The 18,344-nt window shown below is 41.5% G+C and overlaps 1 protein-coding gene across 1 annotated transcript; it reads right to left on the minus strand.

The window, feature by feature from the left end:
* Positions 1 to 147: 147 nt before the first annotated feature.
* Positions 148 to 18,153, minus strand: HSPA14 (heat shock protein family A (Hsp70) member 14). The gene is made up of 14 exons (XM_054988778.1): positions 18,075 to 18,153; positions 15,225 to 15,305; positions 15,057 to 15,139; positions 14,663 to 14,711; positions 12,718 to 12,811; positions 12,518 to 12,608; positions 11,707 to 11,811; positions 8,955 to 9,116; positions 5,504 to 5,659; positions 4,948 to 5,050; positions 3,292 to 3,507; positions 2,495 to 2,668; positions 1,473 to 1,543; positions 148 to 577 (listed from the first exon to the last, which is right to left on the minus strand). Exons 1-14 carry the CDS (start codon positions 18,129 to 18,131, stop codon positions 499 to 501), a joined length of 1,521 nt encoding a protein of 506 aa, XP_054844753.1. The 5' UTR covers positions 18,132 to 18,153; the 3' UTR covers positions 148 to 498.
* Between the last annotated feature and the right edge of the window lie 191 nt (positions 18,154 to 18,344).

Genomic DNA, 18,344 nt, shown 5'->3' on the forward strand with positions numbered 1-18,344 from the left:
TCGTAGTGGTGTCAGAGAAACCTTTAAGGACTATCTAGGGGGGAAACATGCCCTCGGTTTAAGATGCTGGGGATGGTTTTCACCCGCGATGAGGTAAGCTGGACAACTTTGCTAGAGGCAACATGGGAGCTCAGTCATAATATTAAATAAACACCCAAACATTTTATTAATATTCACATACACAAGTGGTAACGGTGCACATTGTTAATGAAAGTAAAACCATCTGGATAATACCGAAAGTAGAAAAACTCTGATTCAGGATTCCCTGCCCTGTTTTTTATAAACTCTATGAAGTTTGTTTTGGTTCAAAGTAGAAATTTGAGCGGTGGGCTTCTATAGCCATGTGGCGCGCTCTCGGTCTTCCCACTTTCTACACACATGCCTGCAGACTTTCTTGTCAATGTTTTTTTTTAGTATTGTAAATACCATCTTTCAATTAAAACGCTTTCAGAATACTTGTGGGCAACAAAGAAAGCTTTTCAAAATATCCAAGTAAGGTTATGTTGCAACTTCCACTGTAACAGCTTCACATTTTCCAGTATCTTGATCGGTGCAGGTGACATGTAAGGAGCCATCCCTAAGTAAGAGAGAGGTTTTTATAATGGAAACAATCCAAAGCCTATGAAACCCCAATGACATCTTAGTGCATGAATAAGAGAGGTGATTAGAAACCCAGGCCCAAGCTATGGGCAAGGGCGCACCATGAGAAAGACTGAACGGGGGGTAGGGGCGGGGATGGGGGACGAGACTAAGACTTGAAAAATTAAGTTATGTCGAATACGTCCACCATTCTACCACTAACAAAGTACAGCACACCCACCCCTGCAAGCCCCCTTGGAAGTTTTACTTAGGGAAGCAAGCCCTGATTACTTGGCAGATGACCCAGATAAACCGACTTCCAGTAGATTATCTCAAAGCTGCTCTTCTTTCTGGGCAACCTTGGAAAACCCACCGCTTAGATCCAAAAGCGGTCTCTCTTTGGAAGAAGGACTTCTACCTAACAAGTGTGGACTGTTTCGCCTTCCCCCCTCCAATTCCAAATGCCGCCTTAAATGCTGTTCCTGGGATCCTGTCCAAGAGCGGCACTTGCGTGCGTGTGTGTGAGTACTACAGCAAGAAGTCAAAAGTAAGGAAACCACACTTGGCAGGTGGAAGTCCTTGTGATCCCAGAAATGCTGCACTGGATCCATGTGGACATACCTTCTGTGTGTCAGTGAAGTGGGATTTCAGTATTAAAGAAAACTACTGTGTTCCATGTTTAAACAAAATAGATTGCAAATTATATGAACTAAATTCAGTGCTAATTGAAGAATTATGCAGACATATGCGAACAGTTTTTTCCTTAATTCCTGAACTTCTCTAGAGTTTTCACAGCAACATGAAAATGTGTATCATTCCTAACACATAAAAAGAGAAAAACTAAAATTTCTGTGAGATATATGTTTTGTATGAATACTTTGGTTTCGTTGTACCTTTTCATCGTAAGAACAGTTAGTATGTCATGCAGGCCATCTTCTTTTACATCTAAATCCTGGAGTACAATCTGTGTAAACAATAAAGATATATTTGTGTTTAATCAGCATCTAGAACATGACCTGCTGTAGAAATTTGTTAGCAAATCAGATTCAAAATCACTTTGTTTTACCCACTTTACCCGGCATTTTCATGTGTATGAAAATGTACCCATATGGAATTCAGCCTCAACAAAATTCCAAAGTGATTTTTATGAAAGGAGTTTTAAAGAACAAAACTTGCTGTGAAATTCCATAATCCAGGGTTAGATAAATTCCCAGTAGCCTAAGCTGCACCAGTTCTTTCTACATTTATTACAGGGACAGAAAGGGGTTAAAAGGGGGAAAAATCAGTTAACATGTGCCTCACTCACAACACAGCCTCATGAGGAGACCTCATGGCATGGAAACCACTCCCTCCCACAGCACCAAGGCGATATGAAAAGAGACTGTAAGAGAGAGTCATCTACAGAAGCCCCTGTTCCACCCCCCCGCCCCCCCCATTTCTTGAGGCGTAATAACGGCACAGAGAAGAGGCTCAGCACAGAAAGAAAACACACTGCAGTGACTTCTATACTATGGAGAAGGCAAACATCTGTTTTTAAATACTGTCTATATGTATTGTGACCACAAGCTGCCCTGTGAACCCTCAAGAGCTGAGCATGGGATCTATTTTTAAACAAACGCCATGCAGTGTCTGCCTTTGGGAGCTTCGATAAGGATCATGCAGTAATGTATGGACAGCAAAGCCCCAAAGTTAAAGTTAATTATTTACTTCGAAACAGCCACCTCATTTTTCGCAGCAGTGAGATGTAACAATCCTTTCACAAGTCATTGCTTTGTTGTTTAAGCCTCTTAAAGGCAATATTCAATTAAAACTATCTGCAAATACTGTGGAGCTCCTACAAGAGTGATGATTTTAACAGGCAATGACTGTTAAACACGCAAAACAGTATCGTACTTTTCTACTGGTACTTGCTCACCTGTGCAAATTTGTCATCCTCTTTTATGGGGCTTTTTTCCAGAGACTCATAAAATTCTACAAAGATGGAGGAGTTGTTTCCTGGGGCTTGTAAAATATGTTGCCTTCGAGCTGGTAAAGGTGTTCCTGATGGTAATGCCACCATAAATTTATCTGCACCAGACTCGTCCACTGTCTAAGAAAATGAAAAATTTGCAGCCTCAGCACTTTGGAGGAAAAAAACACCAAATTTGAAGTAATTAGTTTATTCCAGAACAAAAAAAGAAAATTAGTGCTTTTACAAGTAACACAACTATCCTTAATTTTAAAAGAGAGACTAGATTGCATGGTTTAAAAAAAAAACTCATTTTTGCCCATCACTCTAAGTTAACATAAAAAGAAAGAAAAGTTGTACTAAGGATATGTTTATAGAATGGCAAATAAAGCCATACTACTTATCTGAAGGCCTATGAAAATTCCCAGTGTATCTAGATTCTAGAACCTAATGCAACCCGTACTTAGGCACCTTTCCTTGAACTCAAAACCTCTCTGAGATACTAAAAAAAATTAATGCTTTATCTAAACTTGGCATGAGAATACTGTAACTATCATATTAACAAAAAATCACTATATGAGTTTATTGTCAGTGCAATCTTGCGGAGTTCTGGAATTACAGTAGTTGCATAAGGCTGCACTGTTAGATAAACCTTCAACCGCTCATTTCAACTGAAGTCCTCATGACCTTTAAGCAAGATCTTAAAATTAAAAGGCCAAAAGATTGCTTAGTGATGACTAAGCTAAGAAAAAAAGCAGTCTTACTTTGACCAATATGTCTTTGGTGGAACATTCAACAGACAGGATCTCATTGTCTAAAGAGAGATTCTCTCTTCCTAACAGTATTCCAGCTTCTATTGCAGCCCCGATAGGAATGACTTCATCTGGAGGTATAGAGTTCAACAAGTCAACAGTGGGGAAGAGGTCTTTGATCAGCTGTTGCAGCTTAGGGATACGAGCAGATCCACCACAGAGAACCACCTAGAAAAGGGAAAATTAACAGAGCAACATTTAAGCGTACAAACTTAAATGTGTGGAGTAGGTTTTCAAACTAACTTAAAAAGCAACCTTTTTGAAACAGAACATTGTGTATATTAGTTATCTAAATTCTGCTGGGAGGCATTCTAAGCGCTTTTTAGCGAAGGTGCCAACTTAACATCCCAACGTAATAGGCAGGGCACAGAAATATCCCCCCGAGACTCAGCAGGCAATGAGAGCACTGCTCAGAATCACCCAATGGGAACAGTAAGCTGGGGGAAAGGTTAAGTTTGGGGCCGGGGGCAGATTAAGTTAGTCAGGAGCGAGATTTTAGAGAAATGAGTGTTTTCTTGAAACACATACTGTGCAAAAACTTACATCTCACTTCCTGGATAAGCGTTGATATTTATCTCAACTTGAAAGGTTTCACCTGTTACGGGTTGAGGTTTAGATGGGTTTATGCTCACGCCCTGATCCCATCTCCTCCTAATTTTCTTTTTTAATTTTCCTTTTTGAACCCTGGGGGTATTGTACCAGGAAGGAAAATTCCTATGGGGTGGTCCCCCAGGAAATCTGTCACAATTTAATGACACTGGGTTTATGAAGGTTTTTAAGTGATTTCTGAGGTAAAAATTCTTTTTAACGGAGTAAATCAGCAAGAGAGATACCTGGATGGGAAACTGTGTTTTTGTGTGCAGTGTTCTGTACCAGCTGGAGTCTCCAAGTCAACTTTTAGGGAGACCTATGTAGAATGCATTACAGTAGTCTAGACTCGATGTTAATGTGCCATGTATCCAGGGGGCCAGATCAGCCATGCCAAGGCAGGAGGCCATCTTTCAGGCTAAGCTGAGATGTGAGGGAAGAAATCCTGCATGGAATGGTGTCTAGACCCTAGAAAACTTGTCACACACATTCATGCACAAAGATTCGACATTTGGTGAACATATTTGTATAAAAATACACCTTTTAAAATATAAAATTAGCTAGACAAGATTGCACATTGAATACTGCCACTAATGGCTTGAAGCTTATCAAGAAAAAAAATGAACCTTTTTCTTAAAGCCACAACAGTGTCCCAAAGGCTGTTAGTATTGAAGGTTTACTAGTGTTTAAAATTACTAGACTACTTGTTTAGGCATAACTATATTTGCGATTTGTGACACACTGTAATGGCCTGGAAGAAAATATAAGCAAGAAGCTCTTCCAGGTTATTTAAAAACACAAGCTGAATTACTCGGAAAAAAATCTCACTCAACAGAGATGACCAGGCCAGCGGGGCTGCTCACAAGCTCACACACTTACAGGCAAACTAATCAGAATTAACATCTACAGTCTTCATGCCTGTGTGACTCGCATCATATAAGTAAGGAGATGGGCACTAGGCACCATCTTTCTTGGGACTATTCCAGTGCTTTAAGAACAAAAAAAATATTTCAAGATTACCTTGTGGATATCATCTGCTGCCAGTCCAACTTGATGCAAGAGTTTTTTTATAGCGTCTATGCATTTGTTAAACAATGCGGAACAAATCAGTTCAAATCTGGCCCTGTTTTTTTTTAAAAGGCGAAGAAACAAAAAGAAACAATTAAATCCATTCTCTTCTAGAGGAAAAAATTCACTGAGGAGCTCAGCTGTATATGTAATGTAGCTACTGCACCACAAGCGGAGGCCTGCGCCGCAGTATTTGGAGCAAGGCATGCAGAGCAGGTCTAAACAGCTCCAATAAAAGAAGCTAAATGGAAGAGCAATTTCTAGCCTTGGGCATTCCAAGTGTGTACAAGTGACCACACGTTTATTTCAAAAAGATCTGAGAGGGCAGAACTCTGTAAAGGCAGCTGCAAGTTTTCACATAAGCAATCTGATTCAAATTTGTAAAACTGATGAATAATTAAATGGTAGCATCCAGTAAATAGAAACTATGGTTCAGGAAGTGTGTTTAGGGTTACCACTTAAGGAATCGAGAGGCTCCCGCAAGGAAAGCCAAGAGATTCTGCCTTACCTGGAAACATTACAGTCGAAATCCATTCCATCATAGAGGGAGTCGACAAAGCAGTTTGCGCTTCCCAGCATGGACAGAGCGTGCTTTGCCACTTCAGCACTGTTCATCAGTTTCATCATGGCCCTGGAGTTCCCTCTCACGTCATATTTGTAAGTCCTAGGTTTTTATGAACGTTTCATTATCAATTGCAGGAAAAAAAATAACACTCAGAAATATATTAGTCACCATTAGCCTTAAAGGTTAGGCGCCTTGACAAAGTACAAAGCCCAGCGTTAAGCACACAGAGTTAAGCATCTCTTAACTCTTTCCATCACACTGGGAAAAAAACAGACGACCTTAAAAGCACATCCCTTCTGCTGGAACTTGCCCCTAACTATGCATTATAACCGTGTTCGATGCACACGTGACGGAGCAAACAGTACAGACTTTCAGCCTTACAAAGAAGGACATGTAAGCCACTGTTTGCTCCCAACTGCTTATGTAAGCGGCTTGAACGAAAGAAGCCTTTTTGCAAAGCTTCCTTCCCTGATTGCCTGGAGAGACCACTCTTACACAACACAGGCCAGTAGCTATTTACAAGTCTGGGATCTTTTTCAGGTTGATCAAGCGGAGTATAGATCCAGAGGAGTTAGCCGTGTTAGTCTGTAGTAGCAAAATCAAAAAGAGTCCAGTAGCACCTTTAAGACTAACCAATTTTATTGTAGCATAAGTTTTCGAGAATCAAGTTCTCTTCATCAGATGCATGATCCGAACTGGTCAAATACAGAAGAGGAGGGATGAGAGGGGAGAAAGAAGGTGACATATATCACAAGGAGACAGAATGCAATTAGCGTGGAGGCAGTCAAAACATTCCTTTGCTTGGAAATGTAAACATCTCCTTTTGGTGTGCAGTCAGTTTGCCGTATTCATTTTTAAGTATCCAGTTCCTATGTAGTATAAGCCTTCGATGACCACAGCTCTCCCTGCCAGCTGCATCTGACAAAGAGAACTGTGATCCCCGAAAGCCCACGCCAGGTGCCACTGAGCTCCCCCAGGCCCCATCTCTGTAAAGGAAATCTGTTACCTGTGGTAATGTGATAACCATTCATAGTCCCTATTCAGTCCCATCTTGACAGAGTCAAATTTGCATATGAATTCCAATTCAGCAGCCTCCCGTTGGATTTTGTTTTTGAAAGGTTTCTGTTAAACCACAGCGACCTTTAAGTCTTTGGTGGAATGTCCTGGTAGATTGAAGTGTTCTCCCACTGGTTTTTGGACGTTTCCATTTCTAATGTCAGATTTGTGTCCATTTATTCTTTTGCGTAGAGGTTGGCTGGTTTGTCCAATGTACAGAGCAGAAGGACATTGTTGGCACATGAGGGCATATATCAGATTGGAGGATGAGCACTATTGGCGATACCCGCGAGGACGACTAAAGAAGAGGTTAAAAGCGCCATTTTGGAGGTCCGTCGGGCTTCTTCAAAATATGCAACAAAGCGACAGTTGCCTCGTGAGATCATTATTGACTTTTCATTTAAAAAGATTCGGGACACCATCCTATATAACTCATACAATGCGGATTTGGACTTTTTGGGTTTGAAAGTCAAGATTTTGAAGGACGTTCCATTTCTAGTCCGGAAAAGGCGTTTTAAGTATAAAAAGTTTGCAGCTCTTCTGAGGGACCATGGAATAAAGTACAAATGGTTATTCCCGGAAGGAATATGGTTTAGATATAAAGATCAGGCCTATAAGATACTATCAGAAGATCAACTAAAGGATTTTGAGAATAAAAACCCGGAACTCTGCTGCACCGAGAATGAAGAAAAGGAGAAGCCGGAGGGGGGGGAGGAGGAGGAGAGCACCGCAATAGCGGTTGCACAGAGAGAATTGCGTCCGGGACCTAGAAGGGGGAGGAAAGTTTAATCAGAATTTGAAATGTTTATTCTCTGTATGATTAACCACTCCATCATTATCCTATGGAGCTATTTTTGTATTATGACAGTATGAAGGGAAAACATTGAAGTGTAGTGTTTAGTGTTTGTAGTTCATTCCCCCCCCTTTTCTTTTTCCATCCCCCTTTGTCCCTTCCCTCTCCCCTTTCCTTGTGATAGTCTTGTGTAGTGCTGTGTAGTGTTTTGTAGTTATGAAAAATAAAAAAATTTAAAAAAAAATTAAAAAAAAAAGATTGGAGGATGAGCAGCTGTAAGAGCCAGAGACAGTGTAGTTGATGCCATTGGGTCCTGTAATTGTATTCCCTGGGTAGATATAGGGGCAGAGCTGGCATCTGGGTCTGTTGCAGGGCCTGGTACCTGTGCTGGTGACTCTGCTGGCCGATTCATGATTGTACGTGAGAAGTCGTTTAAGATTGGGGGGCAGTCTGTAGGCAAGGAAAGGTCTTCCACCCAGGACTTCTGAGAGAGAGGTATCATTTTCCAGGATGGGTTGTAGCTCACTGATGATACGTTGGATGGGTTTGAGCTGGGAGCTATAGGTGACAACCAGTGGTGTTCTGTTGTTAGTTCCTTTAGGTTTGTCCTGGAGCAGACTGTTTCTGGGTACTAGTCTGGATACTTACAAATGAATACGGCAAACTGACTGCACACCAAAAGGAGATGTTTACATTTCCAAGCAAAGGAATGTTTTGACTGCCTCCACGCTAATTGCATTCTGTCTCCTTGTGATATATGTCACCTTCTTTCTCCCCTCTCATCCCTCCTCTTCTGTATTTGACCAGTTCGGATCATGCATCTGATGAAGAGAACTTGATTCTCGAAAGCTTATGCTACAATAAAATTGGTTAGTCTTAAAGGTGCTACTGGACTCTTTTTGATCAAGCGGAGTATATATTACACTTGCAAGAGCCAGTGTTGAAACAGATCCAAGTTCAAAATCTGACAGTCTGAAACTCATTAGATGACCTTCGACAGGCACACTTTCACAGGGCTGTTGTGAGAATAAAACTGAAAGGGGGAAAACCATGTATGCCACCACCCTGAGTTCCCTGGAGGAAGAGCAAGATGAAAAAGCAGTAACAATACAATCCTTCCCCCACCCACATTTAAGTTGATGAACACTTGTCTGTCTCAGCTGCAGTGACAATTATCCAGAGGAGTTAGCCATGTTAGCCTGTAGTTGCAAAATAAAGAGCCCAGTAGCACCTTTAAGACTTACCTTTATTGTAGCATAAGCTTTCGAGAACCTCAGATCTCTTTGTCAGATACATCTGATGATGCATCTGATGAAGACAGCTGTGGTTCTCGAAAGCTTATGCTACAATAAAGTTGGTTAGTCTTAAAGGTGCTATTGGACTCTTTACCATTTAGTGACAATTATGACTCTTGAAAATGAGATCACCATCTATCATTCAAAAAACTAATGCATAATTACAAACTTTGCTGACAATCTGAGAAATAGCAATGATTTCAGACGTTGGTTCAATTCCACGTGCGATTCGAAAGCCGGGAGTTCTTACCTCTGGAATTCGGAAGCCAGATGTTGTGCTAAGGCTTCTGTGAAACAGATCCCACCGATGCTGTCATCAGTGTTAGTGGAAAGAATGCGGTACAGCCCACTGTTGACTTCTATAACTGTGATAGAGAGGGACGTTCCTCCGAGTTTGTAAACTAAGACATTGCTTTGACAGACAAAAATTAAAAATCATGATTGGTGATGTTAATGGGGCACAGGCATAATAATGCTAAAGCCCTTGAAGGCAGATTTTCAAAATCAAGACAACAGTCTCTTAAAAACTCTTCATTTAAAATGCATATAACATAACTGGTTAAGACTCAAATTTCAGTTCATTGCCACTCAAATTTGGCTAGGAATTCAGATTTTAAAATTCTGAAACGTACATTTTGTAATTTTTTTACCAGTATTTTAGCCCATGAGCAGATCACACAGTCCTGAACTGATACTCAGCATATTGTTTTGCCTTGTTTATTCTCCCCACATTTATGAGTTCTCAGCTTTGCATTTCCACAGGCCAATTTTCTGTACACAGCGGCTGGACATAAGTGTGTGTGTGTGTGTGGGGGGGGAAACATGCCACACCTCCACTGAATACACCAGGGGTTGTAACAGGCTCTCTTGCCTGTGTCTGAACTAAGCTTCCACTACATCTTTTCTTTTGGATAGTGTTCAGAAATAAGTTCAAGACCTGCCAAGCAAAATTGTTCTTTGAACCGTTTGCTTATCAGTACATTTATTTGTAAAAGGTTCTTTATTGCTTTGCCGCTTCTAATCAAAGTACTCAGACGCCTGTTAGAGTTTACTTCTTTTATTGAAAATACTCTATTTTTAATGAAGCAAGTAGTTAAAAATATATGATTTATTAATATAAGTCCTACAAAAATAGAACACAGAAAGGCAATCAGAATTAAATTTGCTAACATTTCCTAACTGTTAAGTTTAAAATAATAAAAGTTCTTATGAAATGCATTAAGATTTTCATAGCCTACATTGCAAAGATAAGAATCTGACCTAATCTTCATGAGATCTCTTCCAATCAGAACTCTAACTCGTTATCTAGATTAGCATGTTTTATAGGTTATCACAGGCAAATATCTAAGATCTTTATCTAAGATAAGCAAACTATGATTGGTTTAATGCTTCGTTGAATATTCATAATTTCTATTGTATAACCTTTTAATTAGCCAAAAATGACGTTATAGCTAACTTGCAAAACAAAGCCATAAATCCATGAGAAATGACAGGAAGAGTTAAGATACGAGATCACTATTGCTCCAGTCTCCGATAAAGAAACATTAATCTAGATGGAGTCCACTATTTTTAATTAGCTGTCAAAAGATTAAAGCACCTGTTTTAGTTTACCTAACACTCTTAAAAAAATCCACGGACAGTTCATGAAAAGTTTAAAAGTTCACCTAGAATACAAGCCATTAGTCTATATTAGCTTAGTATTGATTAGTATAATGTGCTTTAATCTATATTATTACAACAGGGTCTTCTGTGACCCAGATTTCAAGCCTATTGCTGTGGAGACGAACAATTTATCAGGGAAGAGGGTGTCCAAGGTGTGGAACTTACGGCCCGGGGTTCTGAAACTACCCCGCCCCCCCTACCAGAGTGCTCTCTCACAGCCACTCCAGCAACCAGGCAGGCAGGACGCATTCTCCTTATCGGTGAGACCAAAAGCTCTCCCTTCCCCAAAGGCCAGGCTTTCCAATCTCGGGTTTGTTTCTGGGGTGTGCCCACACATACGACATGAGTTCCAAACTCCGCTTAGTAAAAGATAAGCTTATTAGTTAAAGAGTGTCTCCAAAAGCATGAAGCATTCTTACTCAGGCAACAGGCGTTAAAACAAGAGATCCTTATTGTTGCTACGTATTAAAACTGCCTATCTAAAAGGCGAGAGCCAGCTACCCAGGCACCTCTAAGTGGTTTCCACTGTGGCATACCTCACCCATCCGTCAGAATGCGAGCCCCCGCCCGTGCTTAGCTGATTCAGCACAAGGACATGCTGAGGAGGCAGAACACCGTGCAGCTCCCAGCTTCTCTCTAGCATACTGGCAGCATGACGAGGAACGACTGTGGGAGGACTAACCAAGGAACCGAGCAAGCTGAGCAGCCATCTTTACGGGCCTCAGTGAATCACCCAGCAACCCAAGAACCAATCAGGGCTAAGCTGTTAATTGGTATTTCAGCTGTGTGAATAGCAGGGAGTCGAGCATGGAGCATTCTGAGAAATGCCTCTCCAAGGTTGAATCTCTGGGGAACTTACGAGCCTGCACCACAGGCATTTCCAAACAGTTCCGAAAACATATTCCTGGACTACAATACTTACAATCCTGTACTGAAGTTCGGCCATTTTCTTCCAAAGACCTACTATCAAGTTAGCAACTTCCATACACAGACCATAGAAGAGTTTTGGACCCCAGATATGACTGAGATTTGCTGGAGCTGAGTGCGGGATAGTTGCAGTCTGACGTGTGCAAAGTTGTGAATTTTAAGGTGGTAACCCCCAAACTATTTATTCCAATGCAGCTTCAGAATGGCCTAAAGAACTGGGATAACACTACAGGCATAAAAGCAATCACCATCATAACCGACCACAATTCGATTTTTCTTCTTTGCAACATTTAGTCTACCACACTTCTCAATTCACTATGAAATTAAACGGCTCTAAGCTAGATCACTTTAGATAATCAACGTATTTTTAAATGCATTGTGTATCACATAAAGTAGTACTGGTGGCTCAGTACCTTTTTCCGTTGGGTGAATCTTGCCCAATCCCATACGCCAACAGAGCTGCAGACGGTTCATGGATTAGCCTTAGAACATTAAGGCCAGCTGCCATGGCGGCTTCCCTGAGATGGACAAAATTGTTAAGTGACCAACATTTCATTCCAAGTCAGCATCTTGTCTCCATACAGAACAGCAAAAAATGCTCAGTCTTGTGTTAGCACAGCTGAACCCGAACAAATCTTCCTTGATGTCATTATTATTTCCATCATACTGTTACACCAGTTCAAGACCTGCTTAAGCAGCCATATAGGTAAAAAAATATTAATTCATGCAACAGGATAACTAGATATGGCATAAAGTCACCATTTATTTTTATAAAGATGGAAATGAAGGCAGAACCATACTGACCCATCCTAAGAAACCCATTGTACCTAATATTTGAGAGAGCTGGAATCTGAATCTAGATCTCCCATACCCAAGTTAAATGCCCACTGGCTGATAGCTAAAATTCCTGCAAACCATCGCTCCATGCTATCTAATGTTAGTCCTAGAACTGATTATGTTTTGCTTCAATATCTCTACTATGTCTTGGATCCTTGCTAATGCTATGTCTTTAAACTTTTATATGTTTACCTTATGGCATTGTATTGAAATGTTCTTACTTGATACTGATGGTATTTACCTCATACTGTGTACATATTAAACCTCATACTGTGTATATACTGTGTAATCCGCCTTGAGCCTCAGTGAGAAAGGCGGACTATAAATGACATAAATAAAAATAAAAAATAAATACATTTAATCTCCGTCTCCAAGCCATCTTCTTACCCAAGAGCATTCTTCTGTTTCTCTCCAAAATCAAATGGCACCGTAATAACTGTGTCATTGACGTCGGAACCCAAAGCAGACTGAGCAGTTTCTAAACATCAAAAAAAGCCAAAAAACACAGTTCCGTAACAGCAGGGTCACATTAAAAAAACGACCTTTTCAAATCAGGAAAAACCAAGCACAGAATGTTAGTTATTTACCTTTCATTTTACTGAAGATTAATTTTGCAACTTCTTCAGGGGAAATAAATTTGCCATCTATTTCATAATGAAGTTTTCCGTTCTTTTCAATGACCTACAAATGAGCACAAACCATATACAGAGACGATTCTCTCAGGGCCCAAAATAAGATTTGATGATGGCAGCCACGTGTGTTTAGGCACGGCCTCATTCACAAGGAAAACAGGAGACCCCGGGGGGGGGCGGATCTTAAGTCTCTGCCCACCCCTGCGTTCAGTGCTTTTCTTTCCAGTCAAGCTCACTTCACTGGTATCACACCTAGGCTGGAAAATAGCACTTGGAGCAATGGAAAATATCTAGAGTTAGGTTGCAGGCAGGGCAATCCTATGCAGAGTTGACTTCAATGGGCTTAGACTGGAGTGACTCTGCGTAAGATTGCACAGAACATTATGCAGAGGATAGACAGGGACAACTTTTCCTCCTTCTCCTAAAACACTAGAACTCACGGGCATCCAATGAAGTTGATGAGCAGCAGATTCTGGATGGGCATAAGGAAATACGTCTGTACTCAATGACTGATTAAAATGCTGAACTCAGGGTCAGAGGATGCAGCGATGGCCGCAGGGACGGAGAGCTTTAAAAGGGGATTAGACAGATGCATGGAGGGGCAGGTCCACCAGCGGCTACTAGCCACGGTGACTAAAGGGAACCTCCACGTTCAGAGGCAGTCAACCTCTGAAGACCAGTGCCAGGACAGCCAGTGACCAGGGTTCTTTCCAAGGAAGCCTTAAGGAGAGTCTCTTTCCCCACCCCCCTTCCTGACCAGAACAGCCTCCATTCCCGGTTGTTGGCTCTCCAGAGTGACTGGAGAGACAGGATACTGGACTGGGGAGGCCCTGGTCTAACCCAGCACGGCACTTATTAAATTCTTAGGTCATGCCGAGGAAAGGGGAAGGCTTTGGCCCCTCCCCCATTTGGCCCCTCCCCCATTCCCATGCTCATTCCCATGCCAGAAATTATTCTCCCACCATTCTCGAGGAAGCTGCAGGTGTTTGGAACAGGCAGTCAAGGTCAGGATGCCAAAAGTATACAGAGGAGCCCTACAGACACCCATCAGTAGCTGCTTTTGGGAAAGGAAGCGAACGTTTTCTTTTCTGTTAGGCTTCTGGATATTAAAAGGGGCAGTTTGGGCTTTTTAAAAATTATTATTTTACTTTGTTTATACCCTTCTTTTCTCCCCAGTGGCAACCCAAAGTGGCTTACATCATTCTCCTCTTCTCCATTTTTTCCTGTCCCAACAACCCTCTGAGGTAGGTTAGGCTGAGAGCATGTGACTGGCCCCCCAATAAGCTTTCATGGCAGAGCAGGGATTCAAACCTGGGTTGCCCAGACCTAACCCATCACTACAGCCACTGCACCACACTGGCTCTCAATATACTGTATTGTTGTTCATGCAGTCATTTTAATGATTTCATCCTGGATGGTGTTTTGTGGCCTGATCACCCTACCTCAAGAAGAATGTATTTGCCTCAATAGTCTTCATGCATGTATGTGAAGAAGGAATATTAAGACTTACTGTGGGCAGTCCTTCTCATTGGCGGTTGGTCAATGTCCTGCAGAACGGAGTAATCCTCCTACTTGCTCCAGTTCCCCCCTACACTGGCTGAACTATGTTCAAAAAAATTCCTCTCACTTCAGAGGCTATTCAGCTAAGCAGTCTGACCTGCTCAGAGCAAGTGGGAGAGGTAATCAGTTTCAGCAGGAGACCGGCTTCCACTACTTTTACTAACACAAGCCATATGCACCTAAAAGTGGAAACAAACTGGCTTTTTGACCCATAAGTGTCTGAAACAAGTCTCACAACTGTAAAAACAAATGAGCTGTAATGCTTTACAAGAGAATGCCAAAAACACAAATCAAATCATCCTTTTTATGGGGAAAAGCTATAAAACAGACTCTTACTTACCGAACATTTACTTTCTGCGATGTACTTCTGAGCTTGCAAATCACCAGAGCTGTCAAAAGAAGGAGAATGGAAGTCTCAAAAGGAATCACGTTTTCATTTCACAGGCATCACGTTGCACGAAATCTCATTTTGGCCAAAATCCCACATCAAAGTTTTATTTACATACTAAGTCATAGGACTGGCTTTTGGTTTCTTACTTTAGAAAAATAGTCACACACACAAAATAAATCCCATTCCAGACAAACACACTGATGATTGCTCTCTTCTGTTCTATTTAGCGCTCTTGTTCAAATAGCAGCTTACTGACGATGAGACTTCATGAGAAAATACATTACTTAGACTTATTTCAGTGGCTCATTTTTAGTTATCTGTTTATTCCAATTGTTCCGCATACCTTCTCCCAAGAATTTGCTTCACTTTTACTACAGTATTTGAAAGGTTTCTCACTCTGTTTTGCTTTGCTGCCAAACCGACCACCTGCAAGGAGAATTCAATGACATCATCAAACACAGATGTATTGTCGTTTTCAACTTCAAGCTACATTAAAAAAACGGGAAAGTACCTCTTCATTTTCTGAATATGCAACAACAACAGGAGTAACTCTGTCACCAGCATCATTGGCAATAACATCCGCACGGCCATCCTGAAGAAAAAAATGATGAGTTTATTACCAGGATCAATGGAATAAGAATAAAACACAATCACATTTATTGCAGGTTTTTAAAAAGCATTTTCTGCATTGGTGAATTGTCTTGCTGACCATAGAGACTGGATTCTGTTCCTAGAATGGAAGCATACAGACAGGACCATGTGTTTTTAATTTACAAAGGAAAACAAAAAGCAAATTCTGAAGCTAAGCATACCTTCTACTTCAGCATAATCAAGACTGATAATTTTTAAAATCCCCATATCCTAAGAAAAATGCTCCTTCAGATTATTATAATCACCAGGGATTATAATTTTCTTTAAGCCTCACAAAAACTAAGCAACAAAAGTATAAAACCCCCAATACATTATACAGAAAGAATAAACTGAAATGACAAACAGATACAAACAATGCCAGGATAACATGGCTGCTCTTTGCAGACACACAAATTGTTAACAGATATTGTGGTCTCCAAGTCAGAAGATCCAGTAGTACATGCCCTATATTTGCTCTATTAAATTATCATTGAAATGGTGCTGATATAAAATATGCTTTGTATCAGGCGTACTACCTGTTTTCTCTATTTTAAGCAAAACATTTTATATGCAGTCTATAAAATAACAACCCACCCCAAACCATGATCATTCCAAAATTCTGCAGTCTTGAAAAAGCCTAGCAAAAGATGATCTTGCCATAATGAACACTTTCATTTGTTTATTAAATTTAAAAAAAGCAGTACACGTTTATTAAAATATGTATATTCCACTTTTCCTCAAAGTATCTATTTCAAGGCAGCTTACAAATCATGCTTAAAAACAAATACAATTTAAAAGCACCATTCTATCCCCCGTTTTATCCCCCGCAATAAACCCTCTCCCATCAAGAGAACTTGGGCATCTGTGTGCAAAGACTGAAAAAATTATCAACATCCCCCATCTCTTAAAAAGAGAAGTGACATATTTGCATTCTGATTTCATAAATTTGAAAGATACCAACGGTCATCATATCAACTTATATTCTGCCTTTCAGTTCCCAGTGGGGACCCAAAGCAGCTTGCACCCTTCTTTTCTGCATTTCATGCTCAAAACAACCCTGTGAAAATATTCTTTACAAAAGATTTTTATGGTTTGCAAAAAACTATACTCAGAACTTTCCTCCAAGAAGCACACAGGTGGCCAGAACACAAATTATCAAAAAGCAACAGTAAGGATGTGCAGTTGTTTTTTTTATAAGCAACATGAAATCAGTTCTGTTCATTTTTACAAAGCATCATTAAGTGAAAATCTTGAACTGGGCCCACATGTTCAACAGAATGTGGTAAGAGAATGGATTGTATCACATCAGACTACAGGGCAGGGGAGAGATCAGGAACAGGGCAAGACCGGAAAGCATGATCCTAAACAGAGTTACTCCAGTCTAAGCCCACTAAAATCAACAGCACTGTGAGTTTATTTATTTGACTTTTTGTCTACTCTTCCCCCACAAGCAGGCTCAGAGCAGAGCACAACATGACAGTAAAACACAAAGATAAAAACAATGGTAGCAAATACAATTATATGAAAACATCATAATACGGCGCACTCCAGTACATCCCCATTTTTCTAAGTATCAGGGCCTGTGGGGCAGGGTAACCATTCAGAAGAACTTTTTAACAGGTTAGATTATGTTATTGAGGGTAACAATCACTGCCTTTCTATCACAACATTTTTTAAAATAGACATTCTTGTTTTGACTACCTTTTTATCACCCACTGTAATGCTCGTCTGCAAAAGAAGGCAGGTTATTCAATGATTCATTCAAGCAATTTTAACATACTATTTTTCCCTACTCCCAGTATAAAAGGAAAACTCCCAGCAAGCAAAAAAATAGCACCTTAAGGAGAAAGGCTAGGCTGGGATTCTCCCTAATTGTATGCTTGCAGTGAGAGTGTTGTTATTCAGGGGTAGGGAAAGAGATTAACCTTTCCTCATAACAGGTCAGCTTTCCACTTGCAGAGAGTTTCAGGCACGATGCTTCAAGACCAACCAGATTTCCAGGGAAGGAGCTGCTGAGAGTCAAAGCTCTCTTCGTCAGAAACCACATCTCACACTTACCTGACTCTCAGAAGTTCAGATCCTCAAACTCTTTTAGGCCTTCAAGGTGGTGGAAAGAGCCCTCAAGTCAGAGTTGACTTATGGCGACCTCTGACTGGGTTTTCATGGCAAGGGACTAACAGAGGTTGTTATTGTGCTGGTTATGCACCACAATAAACATTTGACTGACTAACAGAGGTGGTCTGCCAATAGGGATGCCAGCCTCCAGGTGATAGCTGGGGATCTCCCAGAATTGCACCTTCCAGGCAACAGAGATCAGTTCCCCTGAAGAAAATGGCTGCTTTGACGGGTGAACTCTGTGGCATTATACCCCACTGAAGCCCCTCCCCTCACTCCACCCTTTTCAGGCTCCACCTCCAAAATCTCCCGGAATTTCCCAACCTGGACCTGGCAACCCAATCTGCCACTGCCTGCCTCTGCAACCCTGGAGGTTTCCCGTCCAATTACTAACCAAGGCCGACCCTGCTTAGCTCCTGATGGGATCTGGCTTTGCAGGTCAGGGCCTTCAAGGTGTTACTGGACTCGAATCCTGTTCTACTTAGAGTTTTACATACAAGAGGCCCCAAGGCTATGCTTTATCCTTGAGGCGCTAGCTTTCTGGTTGCAGAGACTCCTGAAAGCAGGCAGCCCAAAAGTCCAACCACTGAATCCACCCCGCCGCCTCCCGACTCGCCTTATAAACGGCGGCGCAGGCGCAGGTGCTCCCCAGGTGGACGCCGATCGCCGCCATGGCTCCCCGGTCTCCTCTTGGCCCGCGGAGCTTCCTTCGTTACCCACAATACACCGCAGAAGCCACGCGTTCCCCAGCAACGACCAATCAGCATCGACCCCGTCCTCCGCCTCCTCGAGCCAAAGGGGGGGGAAGACCAGAGGGATTCGACCAATCAAAACGGCGGAAGAGGCAGAGGACCCGCGCCCTGCAGCCGAGGCATTGTGGGAAAAG

This window comes from Eublepharis macularius, chromosome 9, assembly GCF_028583425.1.
Source record: "Eublepharis macularius isolate TG4126 chromosome 9, MPM_Emac_v1.0, whole genome shotgun sequence".
In the NCBI taxonomy this organism is placed as follows: Eukaryota; Metazoa; Chordata; class Lepidosauria; order Squamata; family Eublepharidae; genus Eublepharis; species Eublepharis macularius.

What these genes read in the sequence shown, in the direction of transcription:
- HSPA14 (XM_054988778.1), bottom strand. Translation starts at nt 18,131, where the DNA reads ATGGCGGCGATCGGCGTCCACCTGGGGAGCACCTGCGCCTGCGCCGCC. An exon ending in TCGCAGAAAGTAAATGTTCG is followed by an intron (nt 12,812 to 14,662) that starts GTAAGTAAGAGT and finishes GCTCATTTGTAG; the next exon opens with GTCATTGAAAAGAACGGAAA. An exon ending in CAGCAGATGATATCCACAAG is followed by an intron (nt 3,508 to 4,947) that starts GTAATCTTGAAA and finishes TCCCTTTTCTAG; the next exon opens with GTGGTTCTCTGTGGTGGATC.